The sequence below is a fragment of the Budorcas taxicolor genome, chromosome 5 (genome assembly GCF_023091745.1).
Source record: "Budorcas taxicolor isolate Tak-1 chromosome 5, Takin1.1, whole genome shotgun sequence".
In the NCBI taxonomy this organism is placed as follows: domain Eukaryota; kingdom Metazoa; phylum Chordata; class Mammalia; order Artiodactyla; family Bovidae; genus Budorcas; species Budorcas taxicolor.
The window spans coordinates 10,588,974-10,614,619 of record NC_068914.1 but is presented as its reverse complement, the minus strand read 5'-3'; the positions used below and the strand labels follow the sequence as shown (position 1 = coordinate 10,614,619).

Here is a 25,646-nt window from a genome sequence, read left to right as displayed (position 1 = left end):
CTCTTCTCAGCTGAGAAGCACCTCTGTGTAGTCCCCATGGTCCCCACCACTCTCTGGCCTTAAACTGCCCTGATTCCTGCATTTAAGTTACCCAGTGGCCCCTTTGGGCTTTCAGGTTGGTGGCTCTGAATCTAATTCACTCTTCCCACTTTAGAGCGGAGAACACAGAGAGGGCCAATGACCTGCCTAGAGTCCCGTGGCAAGAGGGTAGCCGAGCTAGAACTCAAGCCTGTTTTCCTTTGTGCTGCTGCCCCCTGGTTCCTTGCCTGTCCTGGACCCCAGTGGCCTAGGCTCTCCCGGCCCAGGGGATGTGTGGATGGCATCTGTCTCAGCACAGTGAATGGAACTCAGCTGGGGCCCTGTCCCCCTCTCCCTCCCCTCTGGGCTTCAGGGCCCAGAGATTCTGCCCAGCTGTCCTAGGTGACGTGGGCCTGGAGTCGGGGGTGAGGCCTGCATGCCTGTCTGTCCATCTTCTGTCCAGGAGCTCTACGCAGCCGGGGAGAACCGCCTGGGAACAGATGAGTCCAAGTTCAATGCGATTCTGTGCGCCCGGAGCCGGGCCCACCTGGTGGCAGGTAAGCCTGCGCTGGCTGCCCTGTAGCCAGGAAACGGAAACCCTTGGCAGTTCCTCACTGCGTGGGCCTTTCGCTTCCTTGAAAGAGCCCCCTAGTGGCGATTTGCAGAATTTTATCAGCGTGTTTCCTGCCTGTGCTGGAATCTGGTTCTGAGGAAAGCAAGGAAGGTGAGAGAAAGGGGGGCCTCCTGATGGTGGGTATCTTTACCTGCTAGAATGTGGAATTTCAGAGTTTGTTTGGGAGCAGTTTTTAATTTCCTTTTTTTATTGAAATATAGTTGATTTACAGTGTTGTGCCAATCTCTGTTGTACAGCAAAGTGAGTCAGTTTTACACATGTACGCATTCTTCTTTTTCTTTTCCACGGTTTATCCCGGGAGATTGGATATAGTCCCCTGTACTGTACAGGAGGAAGCCCTGCTGACAGTTGCCTGGACTTAGGTGTCCGTCTTGAATAAAACAGGGAGCCGGTGGAGAGCTTGGTGTGAGCGAGGGCTGTGATTTCACTTAGGTTTTGCAGGTGTACTGGCAGGTGTACTGAGAAGAGTGGTGAGGTCTCTGGTGAAGAAGGAAACCAGTTAGGAGACGGCCGCAGTCAGTCCAGGGGAGGACTGATGGTGGTGTGGACAGCTGGTAGGAGCAGGTGGTGAGCAGGGGTCAGATTCTGGCTCTGTTTGTGGATGAATTGGCTGTGGAGTGTGAGAGAGAGAAAGGACCCCGGGATTTATCCTCGCTGAGCCAGTGGGAGAGGGCAGGGCCCTTGACTGAGAGTGGAGGGCTTTAAGGAGGGGAGGGGGTCAGGAGCCACAGGTGCCGTGGAAGCCACTAGGTGTGTGAGCCCGGAGCTCTGGAGAGGTCTGGCTAGAGGTGGAAGTCTCGGAGCTGAGTGGGTCGAAGGAGTTTGAGGCCCCGGGACTGCAAGTGGTCCCCCCGGGAGGGAGCACAGCGGTCTGAGGACAGGGCTCTGGCGAGGGCAGGAGACGTAGGAGGGACACCCCGAGAAAGGGGTGTCCTAGAGGCCAGCAGTGTCAGCGCAGAAAAGGGCAGGTGAGGATGGAGAACGGTGACCACACCTAGCAGCGGGGTGGGATCTCCAGCACCCGCTGTGTGCGTGCACTGAGCCTTTAATAAATGCCCATAGACGCCATTCTCCTGCTTTACAGATGAGGAATGGGGTGAAGGGCAGCTGGGGAATTCAGGCACCCAACTGGTAACGTGGCAGAGCTGGCGCTTGCCCTCAGGCTGCCTACCTCCACAGCACATTTGAACCTCTGCACTGTACTGCAGTGGAGCAAGTGAGCACACATGCTCGTCTTGGTCATTATTTGTTTTAATAAGCATGAAATATGTTTATAGCACATCAGGACTGCATGAATGATACTAGTCAGGAGAAAAGAGGAGCTGATCTAAGTTGGATCCAGAGGTGGGAGAAATCATGATGCTGACACGCAAATTGAATGACAGCAGTTTGGAGAACAGAGAAACCGAGACCTTGGCCAGGGAAGAGGGGGTCCTCTCCTGGGGCAGAGCGCAGGTCAGGACCCAGGTCTCCACGGCTCCACCTGCCTCTCGGAACCCACAGCCCGCTTCCCATGGGTGCTCAGCCCAACCCAGGGTAGGCTGGGGTGCCAGAGTTGTGTTAGCTTACAGTCAGATGGAGAAAGACCGACACATAGAATGATGGAGAAGGGCCGGGACTGGAGGTGGTGGATCTGAGCAGAGCGTATTGGTGTCAGGGCTCCTGGACAGGGGGTTGAGGTGCCGGTAAGGGGACTGAGTGAGCAGGCCGGGGGCGGGGGAACGCACTTGCCTTGGGGTGAAGAACCGGCAGGCTTGAGAGCTGGGCCAGCGTGGTCACTGGGACTGCCTCGGGTGCCAGGAGCAGAGTGGGAGAGGCGGGCTCTGGGAGGAGGCAGAGCTCTCACCACGCATCCTGTCCGAGTCAGCTCGGGCAGCCATAATAAAATACCACGGGCCGGGTGGCTTAAACAGCAGGAATCTGTTTTCTCCCAGTTCTGGAGGCCAGAAGTCCAAGATCACGGTGCCGGCAGTGAGGGTTTCTCTTGCGGCCTCTCTGCTTGGCTCGCACGTGGCCCCTCCTTACTGTGTCTGAGCATGCTCTTAGCTCTGTGTTTGCAGCCCTGGTGTTTGCTTGTGTATCCAAATCTCCTTTTCTTATAAAAACACCAGTCAGATTGGATCCGGGCCCATGCTGAGCGCCTCATTTTAACTTAATTACCTCTTTAAAGACTATCTCCAAGTACAGTTAAATTCTGAAGTCCTGGGAGTTGGGACACTTCAACACAAGAATTTGGGGCAAGCGTCAGGGACAGAATTCAGTTCATAATGTGTCCCTCTGTCTTCCCTCTAGTTTTTAACGAGTATCAGAGAATGACAGGACGTGACATTGAGAAGAGCATCTGCCGGGAGATGTCTGGGGACCTGGAGCAGGGCATGCTGGCTGTGGGTAGGTGTCTCAGCCCGCCCGCTGGGGCCTGGGGTGTGTTGTGAGTTTTCTGGGTGCTCATCCACCCTGTGGTTGAGGACGAGCATAGTGAAAGGGTCCAAGATTGTTAAATCCAGCTGCCTACTCAGTGGGAAATCAGGCTGCTTCCTGGATCACTGTGTAGTTGTGCCCCCAGCGGTCTTGTTTATATTTTAAGCCCAGCCCCGGGGAGGGAGCTGCAGTGTGAGCACCAGTGGGAGCACGACCAGCCGCTCTCCGGGAGGAAGATGACTCATATCCTGCCAAGTCTTCTCTAAAAATACATCCCTGCAGGCAGTTGTCAGATGTTTGTGATGGAAACACGTGGAAAGGCTTTTTTTTACTTGCAACAGCAAAACAGGCCCTGGCCGAGGAAAGCTGGCGTAGCTCCCAGGACGCTGTGCGCCTCCTACGGTGCCTGGGTTCTGCCCTCCAGAGCAGGGCCTGGCACGCTCCAGGCCAGTCCTCCCCCAGCCCTCCACCTGAGGGTGTGGCCCCTCTTTGTACCCACTTGGGACTCTCACAGGCTGTCCGTCTCTGCTCTGCTTTTCTGGGAGCTTTCTGAGCGGGGCAGGTTCCCTGTGTCCCCCATGGTAGGTGTCATGGCCTGAGAACCCCAGTTAGACATTCATTCTGCTCAGACATCCTTCCCCCCGAGGGCCGCGCCATCCCCAGTGGGGCCCCTCCTGCCTGAGCAGCCGTATGGCTCCTAACCACCATCCACATTCCTTCCCTACACAGCTTCCTCCATCACACTGGTTATCAGGAAAGGGGTTGCGTTGGTGTCCAGGCTCTGCGTGTTTCTATTCCAGAGGGCTGGAGCCAGGATCATGGGATAATTGAGCCTGAGGGAGATGAGGGGGGAGGAAGATGGATGCAGAGGTTGTTTGATGGACAGCCGGCCTTCTGAGAGGAGGCTGTGTGCTCCATGCCCCGCTAGACTTGAGTTTTCTGCAGATCAGCTTATGCTTTGTTTCTCTCTTCCAGTGAAATGTCTTAAGAATACCCCAGCCTTCTTTGCTGAAAGGCTCAACAAGGCCATGAGGGTAGGTAATCCCCAGGTGCAGGGTCTGGGTGAGGGGGGTGTCTCAGCCCATCCTGTGATTGGGACCTTACTCAGGGGAGGAAGCTTGAGGAGAGCCAGCCTTCCTCCAGAGGGGGCGGGGAGGGGCCCAGGGCCCAGGAAGGGTGGGGACTGGATGGTGAGGAGGTCCACAGCTCATGCCCTTGGGCCACTCTCTTTAGGGAGCCGGAACCAAAGACCGGACCCTGATCCGCATCATGGTGTCTCGCAGTGAGATCGACCTCCTGGACATCAGAGCGGAGTATAAGCGGCTGTATGGCAAGTCGCTGTACCACGATATCACGGTACGGGCCTCTGGGGGCCGTCTGGGCTGTCTCCCTGGCCGCTCCCCCATCCCCTTTGCTCCTCCTCCTCACAGCGCCATGGGCCTGGCCTCAGCCAAGCATGGGCATCTCGCCTGTGGCCCTCTACTCGCCCTCTTCAGTTTTCACTTGTTCCTCTGCATGCACAGCAGCAGCTTGTCAGCTCCTGATGGCAGGGAGGGTCTTGACCTTGCTCTCGCCCCACCCTGCATCCCAGCATCCAGCACAGCTGCTGTTGAGCAGGTGGCTGGCAGAGGAGGGCCCACAGTCAGCATGAGAGACTCGCAGCACCACCCCCCCAACATGAACGCCTGGGGCCTGGCCTTCAGAGTCCAGCCGCCCCGTGGACCTGGCATCCGTCAGGGAGAGCTCAGGGCCCAGGCCCCCGGAGGGTGCATGCTCTGGCTCCCTGACGAGCCACCTCTTGCAGGTTTATAGGGGAGGCAGCACAGGGAGGCGGTTCAGAGCGAGGGCCCGGGGGTCACACCACTTGGGGTCCAATTCTGGCTTTCCTGTTAATATTTGCTCACTATGTGATCTCACACAGCTTGCTTAAACCTCCCTGACCCCTAGTTCCATCATCCTTAAGATGATCCCACCCCCAGAAGTGTTGGACCTTGAAGGAAGTGGTCCATGTAAAGCATATTGTGTGACGTGTATGTGTCTAGTAGATGCTAGTGCCTCTTTATCACTGTGTGCCAGAGACAGTCTGACAAAATTGATTTCTGTTGCAGGAGGAGTGGGAAGGAGGGAGGCTTCTGATAGTTAAATTCTGAACTCACGTGAATCTTAAAATTGAAGTTGCCACACCCAGGTCCTGATTTCAGACTCACTGATGTTTGATGTTGGGCATCTTCTTGAGAGAAGCTTCTCTCTCTTTTCTTGGCTATAGAAACAATGCTGCTGATAGCAATCTTGTGTGTGCCAGAAGGCTGTGGGCATCTGGAATAAGCCATAGGCCTTGTCCTCAAGGAAGAAAATGATTAGAAATTAGCTCATTGTGGCCTTACTTCTAAGTGCAGTGGACAGTTGGAGGAGAGCTCAGTGTGAACTGGGAGCCGAAATGGTAGCTGTCTCCTCCACCGGATGGTCGTATCACAGCAGATGGCATTTCCGGCACAGGACACAGTAGTGCCTTATGGTATAATCCCTGTTTAGCACAACAGAAACGCACTGGGCAAAGACTGCCATCAGTCAGACCTGGGTAGGGGTGTTTGAGGCTGTTTAAACATTTTTGTGTTTGTTTTTCAAGTTCTGACTTTGATCATTGGGGTGAGTACAGCTTTCAGTTTTTTTCACTGGAGGAGACTAGGGAGGCTGAGCTACACTGTCCATGGTCCATGCACCTGTGAGGCCAGCATGTGAGCTGCTCACCTGCTCAGCAAAATGGGAAATTTCATAAGATAGGGCCACCTCTCTGTAAGGGCACTTTGGGCAGAAGAAAATCAAGAGCCAGGAAGCCAGAACTGGTCGAGCCTTTCTTAACTTGATGTCTTACTCCTTTCTGTGACCAGGGAGACACTTCAGGGGATTACCGGAAGATTCTGCTGAAGATCTGTGGTGGCAACGACTGAGCAGTGGCTGGCAGGCCACTTCTGTCCACCCGCTGGCAACAGCAATGCCAGGAAAAGGCCGAAAGAATGTTTGTCTGTTTCTAACAAATCTACAGAGTAGCCCCCAGGTGTCACAGTTCAGACCAACTGTAGAGCCTCGGCCCCATCTCCTCCCCCGCCCTTGATCGGTGCATTGTGCTTGTGCCCGAGAACCTAGTCAGTCTTGAACTCTCAGGACGCCTCCTCCCATCCCCACCCCTCACAGCCTCTTGCAGCTAAAGTAGATATTTTGTTTCCTGACTCATGCAATCATTCCCCTTTGCTTATGGCTGAAACTCTTGGCTTCCTTCTAGTCATGTAATTTTGTATGTTCAGAGTTTTTTTTTTTTTTTTTTAATATATAGTTGCAGACAGTTGCATACACGTCTTTGCTGCATACAGAGTTTGGGTGTGAAAGAGGTAGGGGGTTGGAGTGCCATGTCTTCACTGAGGAGTAAAAGGGAAAACCTTTAAGGGTACACTTTCTGCATCTGGTGAAAATGTGTCATGAGCTTTGTTATTGCCAAACTCACTCCTTTTTAGAAAAGAAAAGGCCAGAAAGTCATCTGTTCTTTCTTCCACACAAACCACAAGAACAAAGCCAGTTCCCTGCCAGTGACAGGGCTTCTTGTAATTGAGAATGTGCCTTAAACCTGAATGTCGATGGCCAAATGCTGTTTCCAAATTAAAGTCAGCCAGCTCTGGAACATTCTGGAAGTGTTTTCTTGGTGCCAGTTTGCTTTCTCATGCTTCATGATTCTGCCCTGTAGCTTAGGGGTTCCATCCTTACTAGCTCGTGAAAAGTTATATGGCTTTAAATAGAAACTTGTGCTTCGGAAACCCTGAATATAAGTAATTTTCACGGACTGGGCCTTAAGGACATGAGAAATGGAGGTTCCTGAAATCTTTGCTCAGGGCCTGGATGCTGAAAAGGCACACAGAGTTTTTGGTAAGATGTGGGTACAGTGAAGTGCACTAGGGCAAGTAAGAGGAGTGTGGCCCTTCCCCCAGGTCTGGAAGGAAGGGCACAGGCTGAAGGGATTATGCATGACTCCTGGAGATAGCCTTACAGCAGAAAGTCAGAGAGGCATGATATCGGCTCCTCCCCGCAGGGATGCTTCAGTCTGAAAGGGAGCTCCAGGCTGTGGTCTCACGGTGGGCCCTTTGCCCCTTTGTTGGTGGTATCACAAGTCAAGTCCAGAAGGGGCAGACTTTCTAGAAATTATTGTGTCTCATCCAGAAACCCAGAGCTTGTCTTCTGGTCAGTGGTCTCCACTCCCTTCCTGGTTTTTTATGTTGAAGGTTTAGAAAGGAGAGAAGCCAGCGGCTAGGGTGGGAGCCCAAGCCTGCTGATCCCTAGCAAGGACCCCAGCGAGTGACATCTGCTTGGGGACACCAGTTTGTCTTCTCCCTGCCTTCTGGACACAGAAGAGGAAATGGCCTAAGGGGCATGAACTGGACAGAGCCTGGTCTACCCTGCCAGAGAATGCTGCTGTGGGCTCTGGAATGGAAGGCAGGCAGGCCCTGCTTGTCAGTTCAGCTCTGCCTCAGTTCCTGTGCCTCGAGCCACTTGACCAAGACCCAGCACACTTGGCCATCCTTGTGCTTTGGCAGGGAGTTATAATCCTAGCCTAGAAATCAAGTAAATGATTTCCCCAGGCAGATAGTAGCTTAAAATGTTCTTCTAAGTGTTCTTCTCTGTGTTCTTCTAAAAACAAGGACATCATTACTCATTCCTCCACCTGGCCCTATATGGGGTTCATTCTCAGCAGAGGATCCAATCAGTCAAGTCCCCAACTCTACAAGGGGCTTTTATCCCCTCCCACTCCTTGGAAAACTCACTTTGGCCTAATACTGGTGTCCACTCTGAACCCAATGCAGCCCTGAAGCAGAAAGAACACTGGTCCAGAAGTCAGGCATCCCCATTCTGGCCTCAGCTCAGCTACCGATTTGCTGTGTAACCCTGGGTAAGTTACTTCTCTTTGGGCCTAAAATGAAGGGGAGACTAGATCAGAGCTTCTTAAACTTCATTGTAGTCAGCAAAAATGGTAGAGTAGGGATCTTGAACAGACTGTACCTCCAAAAAAGTGACAAGATGGCAAAACTATCAGAATCAACTTTATGAGAAATCTGGAAATGAACTGAAAGTTTGTAGCAACCAAAAAAAAAGGTTTAAAAACACAAAAACTGAGTCTTGATAAGAGGGTCTTGTGGCATCTCACTATCCATCTCACTGTCCAGCCTTCTCCTCCTCACCCCAGCCTGGCAGCCTCAAGAACAGTATCCACAGTCCTTTACAGGTTCTTAGCAATGGATGGAGCAGAATGGACCTTGTTCTCAAGAATGGTTGGTGGTTCTGATCTGTCCGGTTGCTTCCAGGAAGACTGACTCAAGTGACTTTCTTTTATTTTACCTAATTTGGAACTCTTGCAAGGTGGAGGTGGCAACCCTCAGGGACATTTGAAGGCAGTTTCATTAGCACTAATGTCTGGAGAGAGGGGTTACAGTTGGGGCAAACAGGTGACAAATTGAAAAGTTTGGGGAGCAAAGGCTGACAGTGTGATGCTTTGCAGAGTAATGGTTTTGGAGTGCTCCCACTAACTCTTGGGAATCTGGAAGACCAAACGCATGTTCAGGGCTGGGTATATGCTCAGAAGACTTGCCTCTGGCCGACCTTCAGGCTCTGCATTTGCAGGAAGTGAATGCTACTGCAGAGTCACAGACTGGCTGGCTGAATATCAAAAGATTGCCTCCAGTACACACAGAACACATTTGTAAAGACTGGGAGATTGGGGTTTTGTTGTTCGAGGAGTTAAAGGAAACGTTGAATCACTAGAGGCCATTAAGTTAGCTGAACAGATACTTCAGTGGCCACACTTGACAGAGAACACAGACTTTTAAAAAAATCAGTTCAGAAAGTCACTAGAGAAACTACAAGAAATTCAGCAAGCAGCAACAACAGACTCAGGAAGGGGAGGAATCTGATTTCCAGAGTTTTCACATAATGTTCAAAAACTGCCCAGTTTTCAACAAAAATTACAAGGCGTGCAAGGCAACAAAGTATGACCCAAAGACAAGATCACTTAGGTTCAAGAAGATACTTGAGAAAGCAGAAGAAAGAGTTGGCAAACTTCAAGATAGGTCAATTGAGATCTCGCAATCTGAGGAGAGAAGTGAATGGAGCCTAAGACCTGTGGGGCCTCATCAAGTGTACCAACACACACACACGGGAGTCAGAGGAGAGAGAAAGCGGAAATATTTGAAGAAACAGTGGCTGGAATCTTACAAATTTGATGAAAGACATTATCCACACATCCCAGGAACTCAGATCATAAGGGGTATTTTTATGAAGATCTGCTTTGAGACACTATAACCGAAGTGTTGACGGACAAGGAATTGTGAAGTCAGCAATAGAGAACTGCCTTGTCACATAAAAGGGGTCTTCAAAAATGTTAACATCTGATTTCTTGTCAGAAACCATGGAGGCTAGAGGGTTATGGGATGACATATTCAGTGCACTGGGAAAAAGTGTCAGCAGGAATCCTATATCCAGCAAAATAGTCTTCAAAAATGAGGGAAAAATTAACATTCCTGGGTGAACAAAAATTGAGACAGTTTTTTGCTAGTAGACTTTCTGTATGAGAAATGCCAAAGAAAGTCCTTCAAACTGAAATGAAAGGATACTGTAATTAAAATCCACATGAAGAAATCAAACACTGTTAAGGTATTAACGTGGCTAAGTCACTTCAGTCGTGTCCAACTCTTGCCGTCCTGTGGACTGTAGCCCGCCAGGCTCCTCTGTCCGTGGGGTTTTCCAGGCAAGAGTACTGGAGTGGGTTGCCATTGCCTACTCCAGAGGATCTTCCTGACCCTGGGATTCAACCCGCGTCTCTCATACCTCCTGCACTGGCAGGCAGGTTCTTTACCACTGTACTGCCTGGGAGGCCTGTAAGTACTTTAAAGGGAGTAAATGCTCCAGTTAAGAGCATACCCTAATAAAATGTTTAATCCATCAAGACATAACAACTATAAATACATAGGCATCTAACGGTAGAGCCCCGGAAAGTCAGAAACGTGACAATGGAAGGGAGAGGCAGTTAAGCAACAGTGGGTGGAGACTTCAGCACCTCACTTACCCTATTGGATAGAACAGACGAAAGGAGTAAGATACTTGGGAATAAATTTAACCAAGGTGGTGTAAGACACACACAAAATCCTGTGCTCATGGATTAGAGGACAGTACTGTGGAGATAGCAATACTCTAAAAATTGATCTATAAGTTCAATATGTATCAAAACTTCAACTGCCTTTTGTCCATGTGGACTGGCTGATCCTTAAATCCATAAGGAATTGCATGGAATTCCTCAAAAAGCCAAGAGTCTTGAAAAGGAACAAAGAGAACTCATAGTTCTTAATTTCAGAACTTGCCACAAAGCTGTAGTAATTCAGTGTGATACTGGCATAAAGAAGGTATATAGAAACATGGGGTAGAATTGAGATGTAAACCTGATGCTAAAATAGTTCTTGACAAGGGTGCCAGGACAATTCAATGGGGAAAGAATATTCTCTTCAACAACTATCCACGAACCAACTAATGAAGTTGAATCTTCACCTCACACCACATACAAACATTGACCTAAAATAGCTTTAAACAAAACAATGTAAGAACTAAAGCTATAAAAATCTTACAAGACAGGAATAAATAATTCATAACTTTGGGTATGTCAGTGGATTCTTAGATTGATACCAAAAGAGCAAGCAAAAAATAGATAAATTGAATTTCGTCAAAACAAATCTGGATATCAAAGGACACTATCAAAATAAGACAACCCACAGAATGGGAGAAAACACTTGCAAATCATATCTCTGATAAAAGTTTAGTATCCACAATACATAAAGAACTCTTACAACTCAATAGCAAAAAGACAACCTAGTTTTTTAAACGGGCAAAGGATTTGAATAGACTTTCTCCAAAACAGATAACAAAAGTGACTGACAAGCATGAAAAGATGTTCAGCGTCACTAATCATCAGGTGAATGCAACTTAAACCCACGAGATGCCCCTTCACGTCCAGTGTGATGGCTGGCACCAGGGAGGTGTTGGGGAGGATAAGGAGAAACTGAACGTCGTACATAAATATTGCTAGTAGGAGCGTAAAGTGGTACATTGGCTGTGCAAAAATGGTGAATCTTCAAAAACTTAGTTACTATTTGACTCAACAATTCCATCCGAGAGAAGTGAGAACACACACCCACCCAAACTTATGCATGAATGAATGTTCATAGTGTTATTCGGAATAACCCCAAAGTGCAGACAACCCACATGTCCACAGATTTGATGAACGGATGAATAAAATGTGATACAGCCACATAATGGGATATTATTCAGCTATAAATAAAAGAAGTATTGATACAACATGGATGAACCTTGAAAACATGGTAAGTGGAAAAACGTCAGACACAAAACGTTAGTGGTTTCCAAGGGAGGATGGGAGGGGGGAATGGAAAGTGACTGCTTAACAGTACAGGGAGTGATTGCACACCACTCTGAACCCACTGAATCTGTACCATTTAAAATGGTTAAAACTTCGAATTTTATGTGAATTTTACCTCAGTCAAAAAGGTAAAAAAAATCTAATGTGCACACACATCGCGTGGACAATCTCATTAAAATGTAGATTCTGGGCAGGGCCCGCAATTCAGCATTTTTATTGTTTACCCATGGCCACATACTGAGTCACAAGGCTACTCAAAGGGCCCCTCCACTGTGCTGCCTTAAAGTTCTGGGCCTCAGGTGCCTCACCTCTTGAACCACCCCTGCCCTGTCCATCCCTGTAAATAAGAAGGGCGGAAGCGTGCAGGTGGAATTGTGCTCCTACGTCTGAGTCTGCAGGGGTGTGAGCCTCAGGGCATGGGGGCAGATGGAGAAGGGGCTGTGGCTGCAGAGGTCACTGTCAGCAGACACAGAGAGGACCAAAGGAGTAGGTTTTATTTTGCACAAAGCTGAGGAAGCCAGGCCAGAATGCCTGTTCTGTTCTCAGAGGAGGGCTGTCGTGTCACTGCCAGCTGCTGGGCGGCTCCAGCTCTGGTGCTCAAAAGCGATCTGAAAGAGAGGGGGCAACCTGGGGGTGAGTGAACGGGCACTGACTGCTGCCTGCCCTCCCCTGCCAGTCCCCCAGGGACTCCTGTGCCAGGAACACAGAGCTCACGGAGGAGGCAGCTGCTCTGTGTCAGGGTGTTGCGGAGACTGGAACTCTGCCGGGTGCCCTTTCCTGATGCTGGGCTACAGCAACCCCGGGGGTTTGGGCAGACAGCTCTCTGGGGGAGTCGGGGGAGGGGGGTCCTCCCAATTCTGTCCCAAGGAGAAGCGGGAGACTCCCTGGCTTGTCCATGGAGTGGAGCAGTCGTCCCCACTGCTGCCCAGTCCCAGAGGCTGTCATCTCCGCTACCCGAGCTGCTCACCATCTCCATCTCCCAGGAGGTCGGGGATCGGGCTGAAGGGCCCTGGGGGCAAGTTCCAGGCCAGCTCCTCCAGCTGACCCAGCAGGCCTTTGACTTCCGCCTCCAGGTGCTCCACCGTCTTCTCCACCGTCTAGAGCGAGGAGAGAAGACGGAGGACAGCAGGGTAGTGGAAGACAAGAGTGAGGTCAGTCTTGCTTCATCAGCCACATCCTCCGGAGCCCGTGGCAGTCAAGTAGGGGGCAGCGGGAAGGGAACTAGGTGCCGGGGGACCTGGGTCCTCCTGGTTCAGGCACTGCCCCCGTCTGCCTCTCAGCTCCCAGATGACAGGATTCGAGGGGCTCACTCAAGGCCACTCCTGGCTCTGGCGCTCAGGGGTTTCGCTTAATCACTGGTTTGGGGCCTGGATGGACTTTGGGATCCCTTTTCCCATTTCAAGATGACACCACTGGGAGCTCACATTTCTTTTGTTGCCCCGCCCCCTGGTGGCGACCCTGCCAAATGACCGTTTTGGCATTTTGAAATTTTCTTTATTCAGGGTTAACTTTTTTTGTAAATGAACCCCTTTAGTAGTCTGGTAAAACCGATAGACTCCCATCAGAAGAATGCTTTCATTGAGAAAATAAAATATATAGGATTTCCAAGGATATAAAATGCATTAAAATATTAAAGTATTTAAATTTTGATATAAAACGTATTACCTTAAGTAACAGCAGACCTAACAACTACTGAATTTTTGACACATTGATTAGAATAAATTGAGATATAAGTTGAGATATTCACAGTGACTATAATGGGATGAAATTATCTGATTTCTACTGATGACAGTGTCAAGGTACAATTGTTTTTTGTCTATAGTGAATGACAGTGCTAAACTTCAGCTAAGGGTTTGTGACATAAAGTGCAGTTTTTTCCCCCCACACAAAACTATGGACCTCGGGTTACAAGCAGTAGCTGTATAACAAAACACAGCAAGTGAATTTCCACCTTCTCATCTGGTGAATATGCAGAGATCTGGTCTGCTGGGGGCTGGTCAGCCTAACAGTACAGGGAAGGCATGGAGATGTCTAACATGGTGGCCAGGGAGCAGGACTGGCCTAGATCACCCCAATTTTAAAAAACCAGATTGGCTTGAGCCCTCCCAAGCCACCACCAGCCTGGCAGATGGTCCTGAAGCTGCATGTCCTCCCAGGCCACCCTCATTACCTCCTCTATGATGTCCAGCCGACTGTGGACAGCCACGTGTGTGTCACACCCTGCGCTCTGAGCTGAGTCTCCTCGGGAGGGGATGAAGGGTTCATCAGCTGTGGGAAAACAAGTCTTGTCACTGTGGGGCCCTCGGTTTCCCTGTAACATTAGAGTCTCTTACAAAGTACCTGGCTCAAAGGAGGTGAGTCCAGAAAACAGTCCAAAGAGAAGCCGAGAGAGCCAGGATGTGAATGTAGGGCTGCCCTACTCATTCATCTCCAGGGCCAGGGTCACCTCCAGACCCAAGTAGGCATCCTCAAGGAGGTGCGGCCTGAACTGGGTAAGAAAGGGAAGGGAAGGAATGTTTTAGCCAGAAAGAATGAGTGTGCAAAGACAGACATGAGTGTGCAAAGACAGACATGAAGTAGCACGGGGTCGCGAAGAGTCAGACACGACTGAGCGACTTCACTTTCACCTCTCACTTTCATGCATTGGAGAAGGAAATGGCAACCCACTCCAGTGTTCTTGCCTGGAGAATCCCAGGGATGGGGAAGCCTGGTGGGCTGCTGTCTATGGGGTCACACAGAGTCGGACGTGACTGACGCGACTTAGCAGCAGCAGCAGCGGTGTGGCTCAGTGCAGAAACCCTTGGGGGTTTGGAGTGGCTGGAAAGTACTGCGTGGCTGGGGGATGAGACTGCAGAGCTGGATGATGCAAACAAAGCCGGGGTCCTAATCTATCGATCATGATGTTCCGGGGGTTATTTTAACAGGGAGTCATGTAGTCGTATATGAATTTTTAAAATTCAGAGAATGAATTGGAGAGATTCATCTTTAAAGGCAGGAAGTATCACAGTAGTATCTAATCGGCATAAGAACTGGCGAAAGGAGACCGCTGTAGGAAAAGAGGAAGAGTATGTGCGGAGATGTTTTAGAAATAGCATTAGGCGCCACATGGTGTGCTCAACAAACGCGTAAGCTCAGCCAGCCTCTACAACCGATGACTACCCACAGTTCACACATGAGGAAATTGAGAGGGGTGGCGTGATAGGTCGGGCGTCACACAGCCAGCAAGTGGAAGCTCTGAGGTTCAGCCTGTTCAACGTCATTTTCCTCCCCACCGCTGGGTCCTCCTTGAATCTTCCTGGCACCAGCAACCTTCACACCAGAAGCCTTAGAGCCTGGTTTTGAGCTCACATTGCAGGGTTGGTGGCTCTGAGATGTTTTCAGGGCATCCAAGTTGGCTGGGTCCTTGGAAAACACGGACAGTCAGGAAGGGGGACACTGCCCCAGAAACAAGGAGAAGCCAAGCACTTTTAAGAGGACGAAACAGCATGGCCTAAAGAGGCACTGAGGTCTAGCAAGGTCAAGACTGACACACGGAGCAACAGAGAAGCTGACGCCGAACGCCATCCCCGCGCTTTCAGTAAAGAGGCGCCGGCAGACCAGAGTCTAGTCGCGGTGGGAGGAGAAGGGAAGGGAAGGCCAAGAGAAGGAGACAGAGATCCCAGAAAGCATGCCCAACAAGCTCGGCTGCAAGTGGAGATCGGATCACAGGGTCTAAAAAAGTCTTTACTGTTACTTCCAGGTTGTTAAGCGTTGAAGAAACTAAACAATGCTTTTAGCCTGAAGACAGGAAGATCCCAGGAGAACTGAAAGGATGCAAGGCCACAGAGTCCAGAAATGGTGATGGGGGTGGGGGTGGGGGTCACGCGTGGAAGGGAGAGAGAGGACACGCTGCAGAAACGGGTAAAAAGTTCTACTTAAAAGGGTCAAGAAGTTGAGCAAGTCCCACCTAATAACTGCTGTTCACTCGGTGAAGAGGGGACTCATCTGCTGAAAACTCCTGCAGGGTTAGCAAAGAGGAGAGTTCGTTGTGAAGTTATCGGGAATTCTCTGAGCAGGCTGATAGACACAGCCACTAAAATGGGAGCCATGGCAAGAGTGCTTTCACCATGGAAACTGACAAACGCTTTGTGTCCCAAGAGCCAGTGTATCAGCACCCCCGGGTAAGAAGCTTGAGTAAAGAGAGGGGGTGAGGAGAATGACGGAAGCAGTTAGGAGGATGATACGGAGTGACAGCGTCAAGAAAGCCCCACCCCAGCAGCTCAGCAGCTGGGTGTTAGCAGCAAAGACAGATGGGTGGACAAGCTGAAACCTGGGACAAGCTGAAACAAGGGATGAATGTGGTGACAGGCAGAAGAGAAAGGAGCTGAGGATTCAACCAGCCAGGGCTTAAGCGGCTGAGTTCTGGAGTCTAGCCTGAATAAAGAAGGAGAAAAGGCCAATAAGAGGACTGACAGTTGGGAGAAATGGAGGGGCTGAAGGCACTGGAGGTCTCGATGCAATGATAGGGTAACAGAATTTACTGCAATTTTAAAGAGATACTGCAATTTTTAGCCTGGAGAGGTGGAGCAACTTCACAGTGACAATACTAAGGCTGTGAGCATCTGAAGCAGAGTGGGGGTAAGAGTTATTGGACTTGATCTTTGTAAATGCAAAACTCTTGTAACTCTAAGACTTCAGTGTTGGTTGGGTTGCCCGAGGGGACATATAAAGTTGCCTAGAAGGCAATGGCACCCCACTTCAGTACTCTTGCCTGGAAAATCGCATGGACGGAGGAGCCTGGTAGGCTGCAGTCCATGGGGTCGCCAAGAGTCGGACACGGCTGAGCGACTTCACTTTCACTTTTCACTTTCATACATTGGAGAAGGAAATGGCAGCCCACTCCAGTGTTCTTGCTTGGAGAATCCCAGGGATGGGGGAGCCTGGTGGGCTGCCATCTATGGGGTCGCACAGAGTCGGACACGACTGAAGCGACTTAGCAGCAGAAGGTGGGCAGTCCTTGAGGTAAGGATGGAGATGATAAGCCATTTTGCCGGTGATGAATGTGTAACTCTGAAGGCTGGGTGACTTGTCCAAGATCACACAGTTGGCAAATGACTGAACCCCAAGCACCCTGGCCTCCTCCTGGCCCCACTAGCTGGTCAGCCAGCTGGTTTTGTGGAGCTCTGCCAGAGTCCCCATGCCCTAAGAGTCTCTGGTCCTAACTCTATCTATCTGGACCCCAGCTCTTCCACACAGGGGTGAGAGCCAAGCACAAGGACAAAACTTCCTTTCACTCTGAGCATTTTTTGTGGAGAACAATTTCAGTTTTTACTTTCTGCTTTTTATTACATCCATCCACTGAACTTAGAAAAACCTCTTCAAAAAACACTGGTCTTCTTGTTGACTTTGGGGAGGGAGGGGATGTTATAGTGGCACTTTGGTTATTTTTTTAAAAGGAGCCTTTTAGAGATCTCTCCTGAAATATTTATAGATACAATGCTATTATGTCTTGGCTTACTTCAAAATATCCAGGCCTGGGAGTGGGAGGAGGCACGGGTGGGAGTGTTGGACATTGGTCAAGATTGACCAAGACTGGTAATTGTTGAAACTGAGAGACGGGGACATGGGGTAGGGGCTGGAGGGCTCACTCTGCTATTCTACTTTTGTAGGCATGGTTTGAAACTTTCCACAATATAAGGCAGTTGTCCAATGAGGTTGTCAGCAAAAAGCATGAGTCGTGGTGGGCTTTGTGCATTGATACAAAATGTTCTGGATGGGTGTTGGGGGGTGTCCTGAGAGACCCCACCTGGAGGGCTGTGCTCCATTCTGGGTCATTCACTGAGAGAAGGCTTTGGACAGGCAGAGGCAGGTCTAAAGGGGCCACTGTGAAGGGACTCCAGATGTTGACTCATGTCTCAGTTGAGAAAACTGGGGTGCTCAGCTAGAGAGAAAGGACTTGGAGGGGGCAGGCAGAGCTGTTCTCAGCCACACACAGGCTGTCCTGGTCTAGGTCTGTGCCCACACACACCTTCTGCAGGCTCTGCCCAGAGGGGCCTTTGGCCAAGCCTTTCCCCTGAACCCCACCTGCCCTTTCCCAGACCCTAAACGACTCTTCTTCCCCTCCCCCAAGCACTCAGGCCAGGAGGAAGCAGGGTGACCCTGCCGGCCAAGCGGGGCTCTATCAGCCCTCTAAGTCACGAGCAACATGAGTCTGCTCCCCTTGCTCAGCCTAAAACATCCTGTTCTCTGCGTGTCTGTGATGAGGCCTGACTTGGCTCCTAGACCCCTCCAGGGAAGAAGCTGGGCTGAGACTGCTCTCCACATCACACGGCAGTAATCCGTCGCATCTGGACACAACTGCACCCCGGGCTGCGGCACAACTGTCTGTGAGCTCATCCAGGCCTCCCCCGGGAGCCCTGCTGAGAGGGCGGGTGGGGGGTTGGGGGCTGGGGGTGGCTGGGAAGAGCCCGGCCACCCTGCCCTGCGCCCTTCCCCATGGGGGTTCTCATGGCGTTGACCTCAAAGCCTGAAGGCAGAAAACACACTGCAAGCCTCCGTTCTCAGCTGCGCACCGGCGCAGCCAGTGGGAACTTCCTGCTCCCTGAGCCTCTGCTGCCTTCTCAGAACAAGGCTTTTGGGGCAGTGGGGAGGGCGAGGCACGCCCGAACAGATGCAGCGCACCCAAGGGTCACCTGTCTCTCAGACCTCAAGTGAGCTACCAGGACAGAACCGGGATGAGTCTAAGGACAAGTTGCTTGTCTGCCCAGAAACTCCAGCAAAGCAACAGTTAGGCAAGGACTCCCTTAGCGCTTTGCGCTGTCTTGCCAGTAAAGAGCTCATGATAATGCCCGCCGGCTTCACGGGGCTCCAGGGAAGCTCAAACCAGAGGAAGAAGAGTGGGGGAGGTGGCAGATTATCCCGCCTGACCACGGACGGCCAAGGCTGCGGTTCCCAGTTTTCCCTGCCTTTCCCTGCTCCCCCCGTCCCCTGCCTGGCCAGTTGGGGAATGGACCTTCTTGGATGCAAGGTTGTTTTCCTTGGCCTGGTGCCTGCTCAGGGCCTATGTGCACCCTGGACTGCGCCTTGGGTGGAACATCGTGAGAGCCGGCTGCTGGTGGGGGGTGGGGTGGGGTGGACCAGAGGCTCAGCGCAGGCTAGGGGTAGACTCCAGTTAAAGGGGCGTGGCCACTGGGGCCCCTCCCACTGACAGACATAGGAGAACTTTTTTTCTTCTAGACCTGAACACTCACTAAGAAAGTGCACAACTCAAATGATTTCTGACCCTGAAAAGTGCTGCTCTGACCAGCCACACTTGTAGACTGCGGCTTAATTCTATGTGACCACATTCAATATAATAAGTCTAATAAATTTGACCACATTCAATATTTGTATTAAAATTTCTGCTTCATTCCAAACCAGTGTTTTGTGTTTTTTTTTAAGCAGAAGAATGCTATTTTCAAACAATTATATGAAGAACTCTAATCTGTGGACCTGCTCTGCCTGAAACAGGAGAAGGCTGCTTAAGCCCCCTCAGAGGGAGCTCAGATGCCGGGAAACTTTTATTTTGGGAGCGATATGTTGTCTCCCCTGTTCTCTGGTCATTTTCCAGAGGTGGATTTGAGCCTTGCCGGTGACTCTGAGAGCTTACCAGTACAGTCAGCGGGTGGTTAAGGTGAGGATACAAGCTGAGCTGCTGTAACAAAGAGCCCTCCCCCGCCCCCCAGTCACACAAGTGTTTATTTCTTTCTCACTTATCAGTTCAGAGGTGGCCTGGCTGATGCTCCCAGCTGGCAGGAAGCTCTGCTCCCGTCAAGGCCGTACAGGAAACCAGATTCCTTCTACCTCAGAATCCTACGTTTTTTAATCCACTGGGTTATAAAGTACTAGAACATTCCTAAGCCCCCACCAGACCAAGGACTAGGAAGCCATCCAGGATAAACTTCTCTCCACATGCTCTGAACAGAACACAAGGTTGGGGTCCCACCTCCACTGCTGGCTGACTGTGCTCGTTGCCTCTCACTCAGCGGCTTCTGCAGAGGATCCTCCCTGCCCTGTCTACTGGTAGGACTGCTGCACTGACTCAACGGGATCCCGCATTTGAAGGCACCTGAGAACTGCCAGATGACGCGCAAATGCCAGGTGAGGCATTCGCCAGGTGGGCTGGAGACTGAGCAGGTCGGTGTAAGCCCCTGTGGCCTTCCCTCTCCACATGGAGCCAGTGCTCTTCACTAGGTAACTCTGGCCAGGTCTCCTCAAGGTGGGGAGGCATCTGCTCTGGGACTACACTGTGCAGGGGTCCCAGGGGTGCTTGGGAGGGGCTTCGCCAACAAGCACACCGGGGGGTTCAAGGCTGACTGGATTTTCTGGGCTCTGTTATAAGCCAGTCCCACTTGCTAGATCCTCGGTTTCTCCACCTTTAGAATGGGTACAGCCCTACTCTATATTTGAATCCACTATCAACATATGATCACTTATTACACGCCAAACTTTTTGTTCAGTGTTTACCTGCATTATTATCTCATTTAATTCTATCTGTAAGCTCAGTACTCCTACATCACTTTTTTATAGATTAGAAAACCAAAGATCAAAGAGGTTGAGACATGCCCAAGACTACACGGCTGGTAGGTAGTGGGGGCAGGATTTGAATCCTACCTGCCTGACACTATGCTGTGCTTTGGGAGTTCTGTGATGAGTTAAGGGCCTCCCACCTTGGGATCTCAGCTGCCTCCTCTGTAAAATGAGGGGCTAGACAAGCATAGGGCAAAAGGGGCCTGTACACAGGACGCCTGTGCACCTGGCCTGGGGCCCAACAAGAGCCCAAATGTGTACACTGGATCAAATTGTCTCTGAGAGTTTCACTCCCCATCATCCATTTTTGTAAGAAGAAATGCAGTGATCCTTACCATGCACGCTATGTGCTAAGTCACGTTGGTTGTGTCCGACTTTTTGCGACCCCATGGACTGTAGCCTGCCAGTCTTCTCTCAGTCTACCCTGTCCATGCGATTCTCCAGGCAAGAATACTGGAGTGGGTTCCCATGCCCCCCTCCAGGGGATCTTCCTGATCCAGGAGACTTCAGTCTCCTGCATTGGCAGGGAGGTTCTTTACCACTAGTGCCACCTGGGAAGATGTCTCAACATAGCTCGAGCATCTTCTTTCACCCAAAGCAAAAAAGCAGAATCCCAATGGAAGACAGTCCACAGGGACCTGGAATGACGGTGGATTCCTGTAGGCCCCGAGGCATGGATGAGAATGGCTAAAGAGCAAAACAGAAAAGGACCTCAGCTGAAGTCTTAACTTAAAAAAAAAATTCTCTGCAAATAACACAGAACAGTCTATTTCACTCAACACATAAAAGACTTTATAGAGCAATATGAAAAATCCTAATACCACAATTGAAAAGGCCAAGACAATTCACAAGAATTAGAAATGACCAATATTCATTTGAAAAAAAAAAAAAATCCAACCTTGGCAGTAATCAAAGAAATGAAAATTAAAGCAATAAATCATCTTAAAGTATTCTCGCAAAAAAAGTCTACTTGGAATTATACGATGCTTCTAGATCTAATTACCAGTTTATAGACAATACAGGGAAAAGAAGAACATTTAAATGACATACAGAAGATGCACTCAGCTAAAATTTAAATGTGAAAAGCTATAGGGCCAGCAACGTAGTTTCTTTACCAAATAAATTTTAAGAAAAAAGAAAACCTTCTAAAGAAACTTAAAACTTACTAAAAGAAACTTAATGGACATTATCAACCAAAACCCAAATGTATCCACCTCATTTGAATCAAACAGACCAAATATAAAACATGACACAATTAGGGACATGAATACTGACTAGACATTTGATGATATTAAGGAGTTATTGTTCATTTTTAGGGGTGACAATGGTATTTTAGTTACTAAAAGATTATTGATGCTTTAATAATATATAAGGTAGTACTTATAGATGAAAATATTTAGTGCCTGGAGTTTCCTGTAATCTGAGGGAGGGGAGAGAAGGTGGATTAGATGAATTAAGATGTTAGGAATCCATGGAGGTTCCTTACACTATTCTGTGTGTATAGCCAAAAGATTTGATAATCAACAGTTAAAAAAAAAATGGTATAATTGTCTGAAGTCTGAAAGGTTATGTAAAACAATGTTTGAACACAATGTGAAATTACATAAATACATTTATACTTTCTTCTTTCTTTTTTTCTTAATCTGAAGCAATGAGCATGACCAGGAAGAAAATAATGTTTAAAATGGCTTTAAGACAAAACGTATGTACCACTCATAGCTAAGGGGCCACAGAAGGTCAGCCACTGTGGGCAGTGGCCAGCTCCTCCCTCTGGGGGAGCACAGACTCGGCTTTGTCCCCTCAGCTCCTGGAGGTGGGGACTCTGCAAAGAGGGGGCAGGCGGTGGGCCAGGGAAGTAGGGGGTGGGGGGATGGCACTGTGGGCTGGACTCTATGCTGGGTGGTCTCAGCCACTCCTCACTCAGCCTGTGAGGAAGGGGTTATTGGCCCTCCTTTGCCAACCTCAGTGGAGAAGCTGGCTCAGGGAGGTCAGTGGAGCTGTCTGAGGGTGCGAGGGAAGGAGCCAGTGTGTGTTGACAGGTGTTCTGCGCTGGGCACTTCCCTTTCCTCCAGTTCTCTAGGTGGCTACCATTCTCCCCAACTTACAGAAGAGAAAATAGCTTCAGAGAGGTGACATGACTCACCCAAGGCCGCTCAGCCGGGGGCTGGCCAGGAGCAGGACTGGCCTCAGCCCTTTCCCTGGTGCTCCCGGTTCCCTGCCAGGGGAGCTTCCACCCTAACACGGGGCACTTCCACCAGCTCCAGGTGGATGGGGGAGCAGCCTGACACAGGGCAAGGGTGTGGCTGAGGGGGCGGGAGACCTGCATGCCTGGGCAGACTGGGCCTTCCCCTCACCTGTACAGCCGTGAGCATCAGCCGTCTCTGGTTGAGGTTGGCAAGAGAGCTTGGGTAAATGTCAACTGTAAAGTGCTACATAAAGTGCAGAGTCTTGGGGTGGTGGAAGGAACATCTATGCGTACGGTACAGTTAGTCCTGCAGCCTTCCTGTCCGAGCCTCACCTGCGAGGGGACAGCTCTAAGGCTGCTGTCAGGGGAACTAGAGGGGATAAAGCACGGCAAGGAACCCAGCCTGGAGCGCCCAGAGGGCCTCTCCTTCCTGCGGCCTCCTCCCCACCCACCCAAGGCTGCTCAGGCCCTCTGGGAAAGCTCTCTAAAAGGCTGACAACTGGCCTCCTCTCCTCTACTGCAGGACCTCCTCAGACTACCAGGCAGGTGAAGCCGAGACCTCCAGGGGCTGCCTGCCTGGCCCCTACCAGCTGGGCTGGACCGGACCGGGGTCATCTGCCTGTTGGAGCTCAGCATCCCAATGAGTTCCCCAGGAAAGGAGGCCTGGGTGCTTCGCAGGCCCACCCCACCCTGCAGACCTCACCGTTCACCTCCTGACCCTGGCCCCCTCCTCCCTCTCCTCCCCACCCGGGGCACTGGGTTTCTCCACCCTCTCTCCTTTTTTTGTTTCTTTCGGATCTCCCTCTCTTGCCATTTTAGTTCCTCTGTTTCTTTCCCACTAAACTCTTTTTGCTGTCCTCATTCATAGTTCACACCCATCTGTTTACCTCCGAAATCTTTCTGTCCCAGCCTCTCTTTCCCTCTTTATTCGTTCCTTTTTCTATGTTCCTCTGCCTTTTTCTGTTTCGTCTTTCCTTTCTCTCTCCCCATCGCTCTCTCTCCCTCCCTTTATCTCCATCTCTCTCTCTCTCCATCTGGCTCCGTTCCCACCTCCCTCCCTCTCTTCTGCTCCTTCCTCGCGGTCCGCGGACTCCTAGCCCTCGCCCCGCTCCCGGGCCCCACTCACCGGCGAAGGCGCCCGGGGCGCGGAGCAGGGCGAGCCCGGCCAGTGCGCAGAGCAGGGGCCGCATGCTGCCGGCCGGCGGAGCGCAGAGCCGCTTCTGCCTGCGGCCGCGCTCCCCGCCCTCCCCGGGATCGCGCCGGCCCGCCTGGGAGGAAATGCTCGCAGTTTCAGCCAAGATTCCTGGGCGGCTCCGGGCTTTCTGGCTCCAGCGAGCCCGCCCCCTCCAGAGACCCCGCGAGCGGAGGGGCGATGTGCCAGGCTGGGCGTCTCCCCAGGAAGGGGCCGCGCTCTGAGCCCCCCGCGCCTTCTCCTGGGCCCGAGCACAGAACAGAGGATGATGGAACCGGGGGCCCAGTGATCCGTTATGAGCCCATTTCACAGACCAGCAAGTTGCAGTTTCCAGAAGTGCCACCCACGCCTGTGGCACAGGATCTGCATCCCTAACTTCACGGAGTAATCAGCTCTGATGACATCAGATAGTGCCGCTCTGAGAGGGAGGCTCAGAAACAGAGGGTCTGCCTTCCGCAAAAATTTTGTCCTTCTAAAGGAGTAACAGTATTGTTAAAAGATACTTTCCAAAGGAATATAGTGGATTTGTTATTGATCCGGGTTCTTATATAGAAATTGATGGGGACTTCCCTGGTGGTCTGGTGGTTAAGAATCCACCTTGCAATGAAGGAACCTGAGTTTGATCCCTGTTCAGGGAACTAAGATCCCACACGCTGAGGAGCAACTAAGTCTGTATGCCACAGCTGCTGAGCCCTAACGCCACAAGTCGAGAGTCCCTTTGCCACAGTTGAAGATCCCACATGATGGCAACCAAATAAATTTAAAAAAAGAAATTGATAAAATGCCACATCAGGCAAGGCCTTATTGGATCTCTTACCTAAGCACGCCAAATAATAGGTATGGGTGCCCTTGCTTGCTCCCTGGGGGAGGGGGTGAGCTGGTCCCTAAATGGCTCCAGGGTTGGGGTGGATCATGCCTGGGCTGGAGGGGTATGTTTAGGGGGTCTGCCCACCCTCTTGGTGTGATGAATAGTACCCTGCTTTTGTTTCTGACCCCTCAGAAGTGGCAGTTGGGATTTTGGTCTTTTTGTATCTTCTTGTTTCTAGTTTGTACAACCACACAGCTACTTTTAGTCCCCTATAGTTTCTTTGTATTTTGTTGCTGGAGAGAACAGTTTGTCCAGGAGCAAGCTCTGCAGCAAAGGGTCCCAAGTCCCAGCCCGTCTGATTTAGGTGTGCTAACATAGAATGATCTCTAAAATTTGATGAGATGAACATGAAAATAAAAGCATGAAAGTAAAAATCCCCAAATATAGGCTTCCCTGATGGCTCTGCTGGTAAAGAATCCGCGTGTAATGTGGGAGACCTGGATTCGATCCCTGGGGTGGGACGATCTCCTGGAGAAGGGAACATCCACCCACTCCAGTATTCTGGCCTATACAGTCCATGGGATTGCAAAAAAGTTGTGCAGGACTGAGTGACTTTCACTTTCCATATATTATTCAGTTCCATGCAGTTCCATGTATACACATTTTGTCTGAATTTATATTAGGATCCGCATAGACAAGGAACTGGAAGAGTTTAGCACGCTGAGGGAACTGGACTGGAATCTGGCTAAGCTGGCCTCTTGCTGGATATGCCAAAGATTCTTACTAAGCCCAAAGTAGGGGCCAGCCACTGAGAGCAGGGCTCCAAGGCACACCCAGTTACTCTGCAGTCTAGATTGGAATTGTGCTGCAGGTGGCGCCATTTACATAAAATGCTTCCGCAGTGGGGAGACCTGAACATTTTTGCACACTGGATATTTATCTTTTAATATTTTGACAGTTTGATGATGAAAAAAAATTACCTTGTTATTTTTATTTACATGTTATTTTTTATGAGTAAAGTGGAGTTTTATTTGCCTATTCAAATACTTTCTTTTCTATTTTCCCTCTTTCCTTTATGTATTCTGATTATTAATCTGATTATGTTAATATCATCAAGGAGATCAAACCAGTCAATCCTAAAGGAAATCAACCCTGAATATTCAATGGAAGGACTGATGCTGAAGATGAAGCTCCAGTACTTTGGCCACTTGATGTGAAGAGCCAACTCATTGGGAAAGACCCTGATGCTGGGAAAGACTGAAGACAAGAGGAGAAGGGGGCGGCAGAGGAGGAGCTGGTTGGATGGCATCATTGACCTAGTGAAAACCATGTATTTTCAGAGAAGATATATTCGATTAGATCAGAAAGCTGCAGATCCCAGGT

At 50.3% G+C, this 25,646-nt stretch overlaps 2 protein-coding genes across 2 annotated transcripts in view; one reads left to right on the top strand and one right to left on the bottom strand.

The window, feature by feature from the left end:
• The window catches only part of ANXA11 (annexin A11), a 42,312-nt gene extending 35,569 nt beyond the window's left edge, over positions 1-6,743 (top strand). Inside the window, exons 11-15 of the mRNA XM_052641156.1 lie at positions 482-575; positions 2,945-3,040; positions 4,046-4,104; positions 4,304-4,426; positions 5,959-6,743. Coding sequence (XP_052497116.1) covers positions 482-575; positions 2,945-3,040; positions 4,046-4,104; positions 4,304-4,426; positions 5,959-6,018 — 432 coding nt within the window. The 3' untranslated portion in view covers positions 6,019-6,743. The remainder of the gene's footprint in view (positions 1-481; positions 576-2,944; positions 3,041-4,045; positions 4,105-4,303; positions 4,427-5,958) is intronic.
• Positions 6,744-12,007: 5,264 nt separating this feature from the next.
• On the bottom strand, positions 12,008-23,518 carry PLAC9 (placenta associated 9). The gene is made up of 4 exons (XM_052640932.1): positions 23,390-23,518; positions 13,702-13,799; positions 12,499-12,628; positions 12,008-12,139 (listed from the first exon to the last, which is right to left on the bottom strand). Exons 1-4 carry the CDS (start codon positions 23,451-23,453, stop codon positions 12,129-12,131), a joined length of 303 nt encoding a protein of 100 aa, XP_052496892.1. The 5' UTR covers positions 23,454-23,518; the 3' UTR covers positions 12,008-12,128.
• Between the last annotated feature and the right edge of the window lie 2,128 nt (positions 23,519-25,646).

Excerpts from the sequence above, each read along its gene's own strand:
- PLAC9 (XM_052640932.1), bottom strand. The coding sequence starts at position 23,453 with ATGCGGCCCCTGCTCTGCGCACTGGCCGGGCTCGCCCTGCTCCGCGCC. Across the intron at positions 13,800-23,389 it reads CGCCCCGGGCGCCTTCGCCG|CTGATGAACCCTTCATCCCC; the intron begins GTGAGTGGGGCC and ends GTTTTCCCACAG. Across the intron at positions 12,629-13,701 it reads GGCTGGACATCATAGAGGAG|ACGGTGGAGAAGACGGTGGA; the intron begins GTAATGAGGGTG and ends TCCTCGCTCTAG.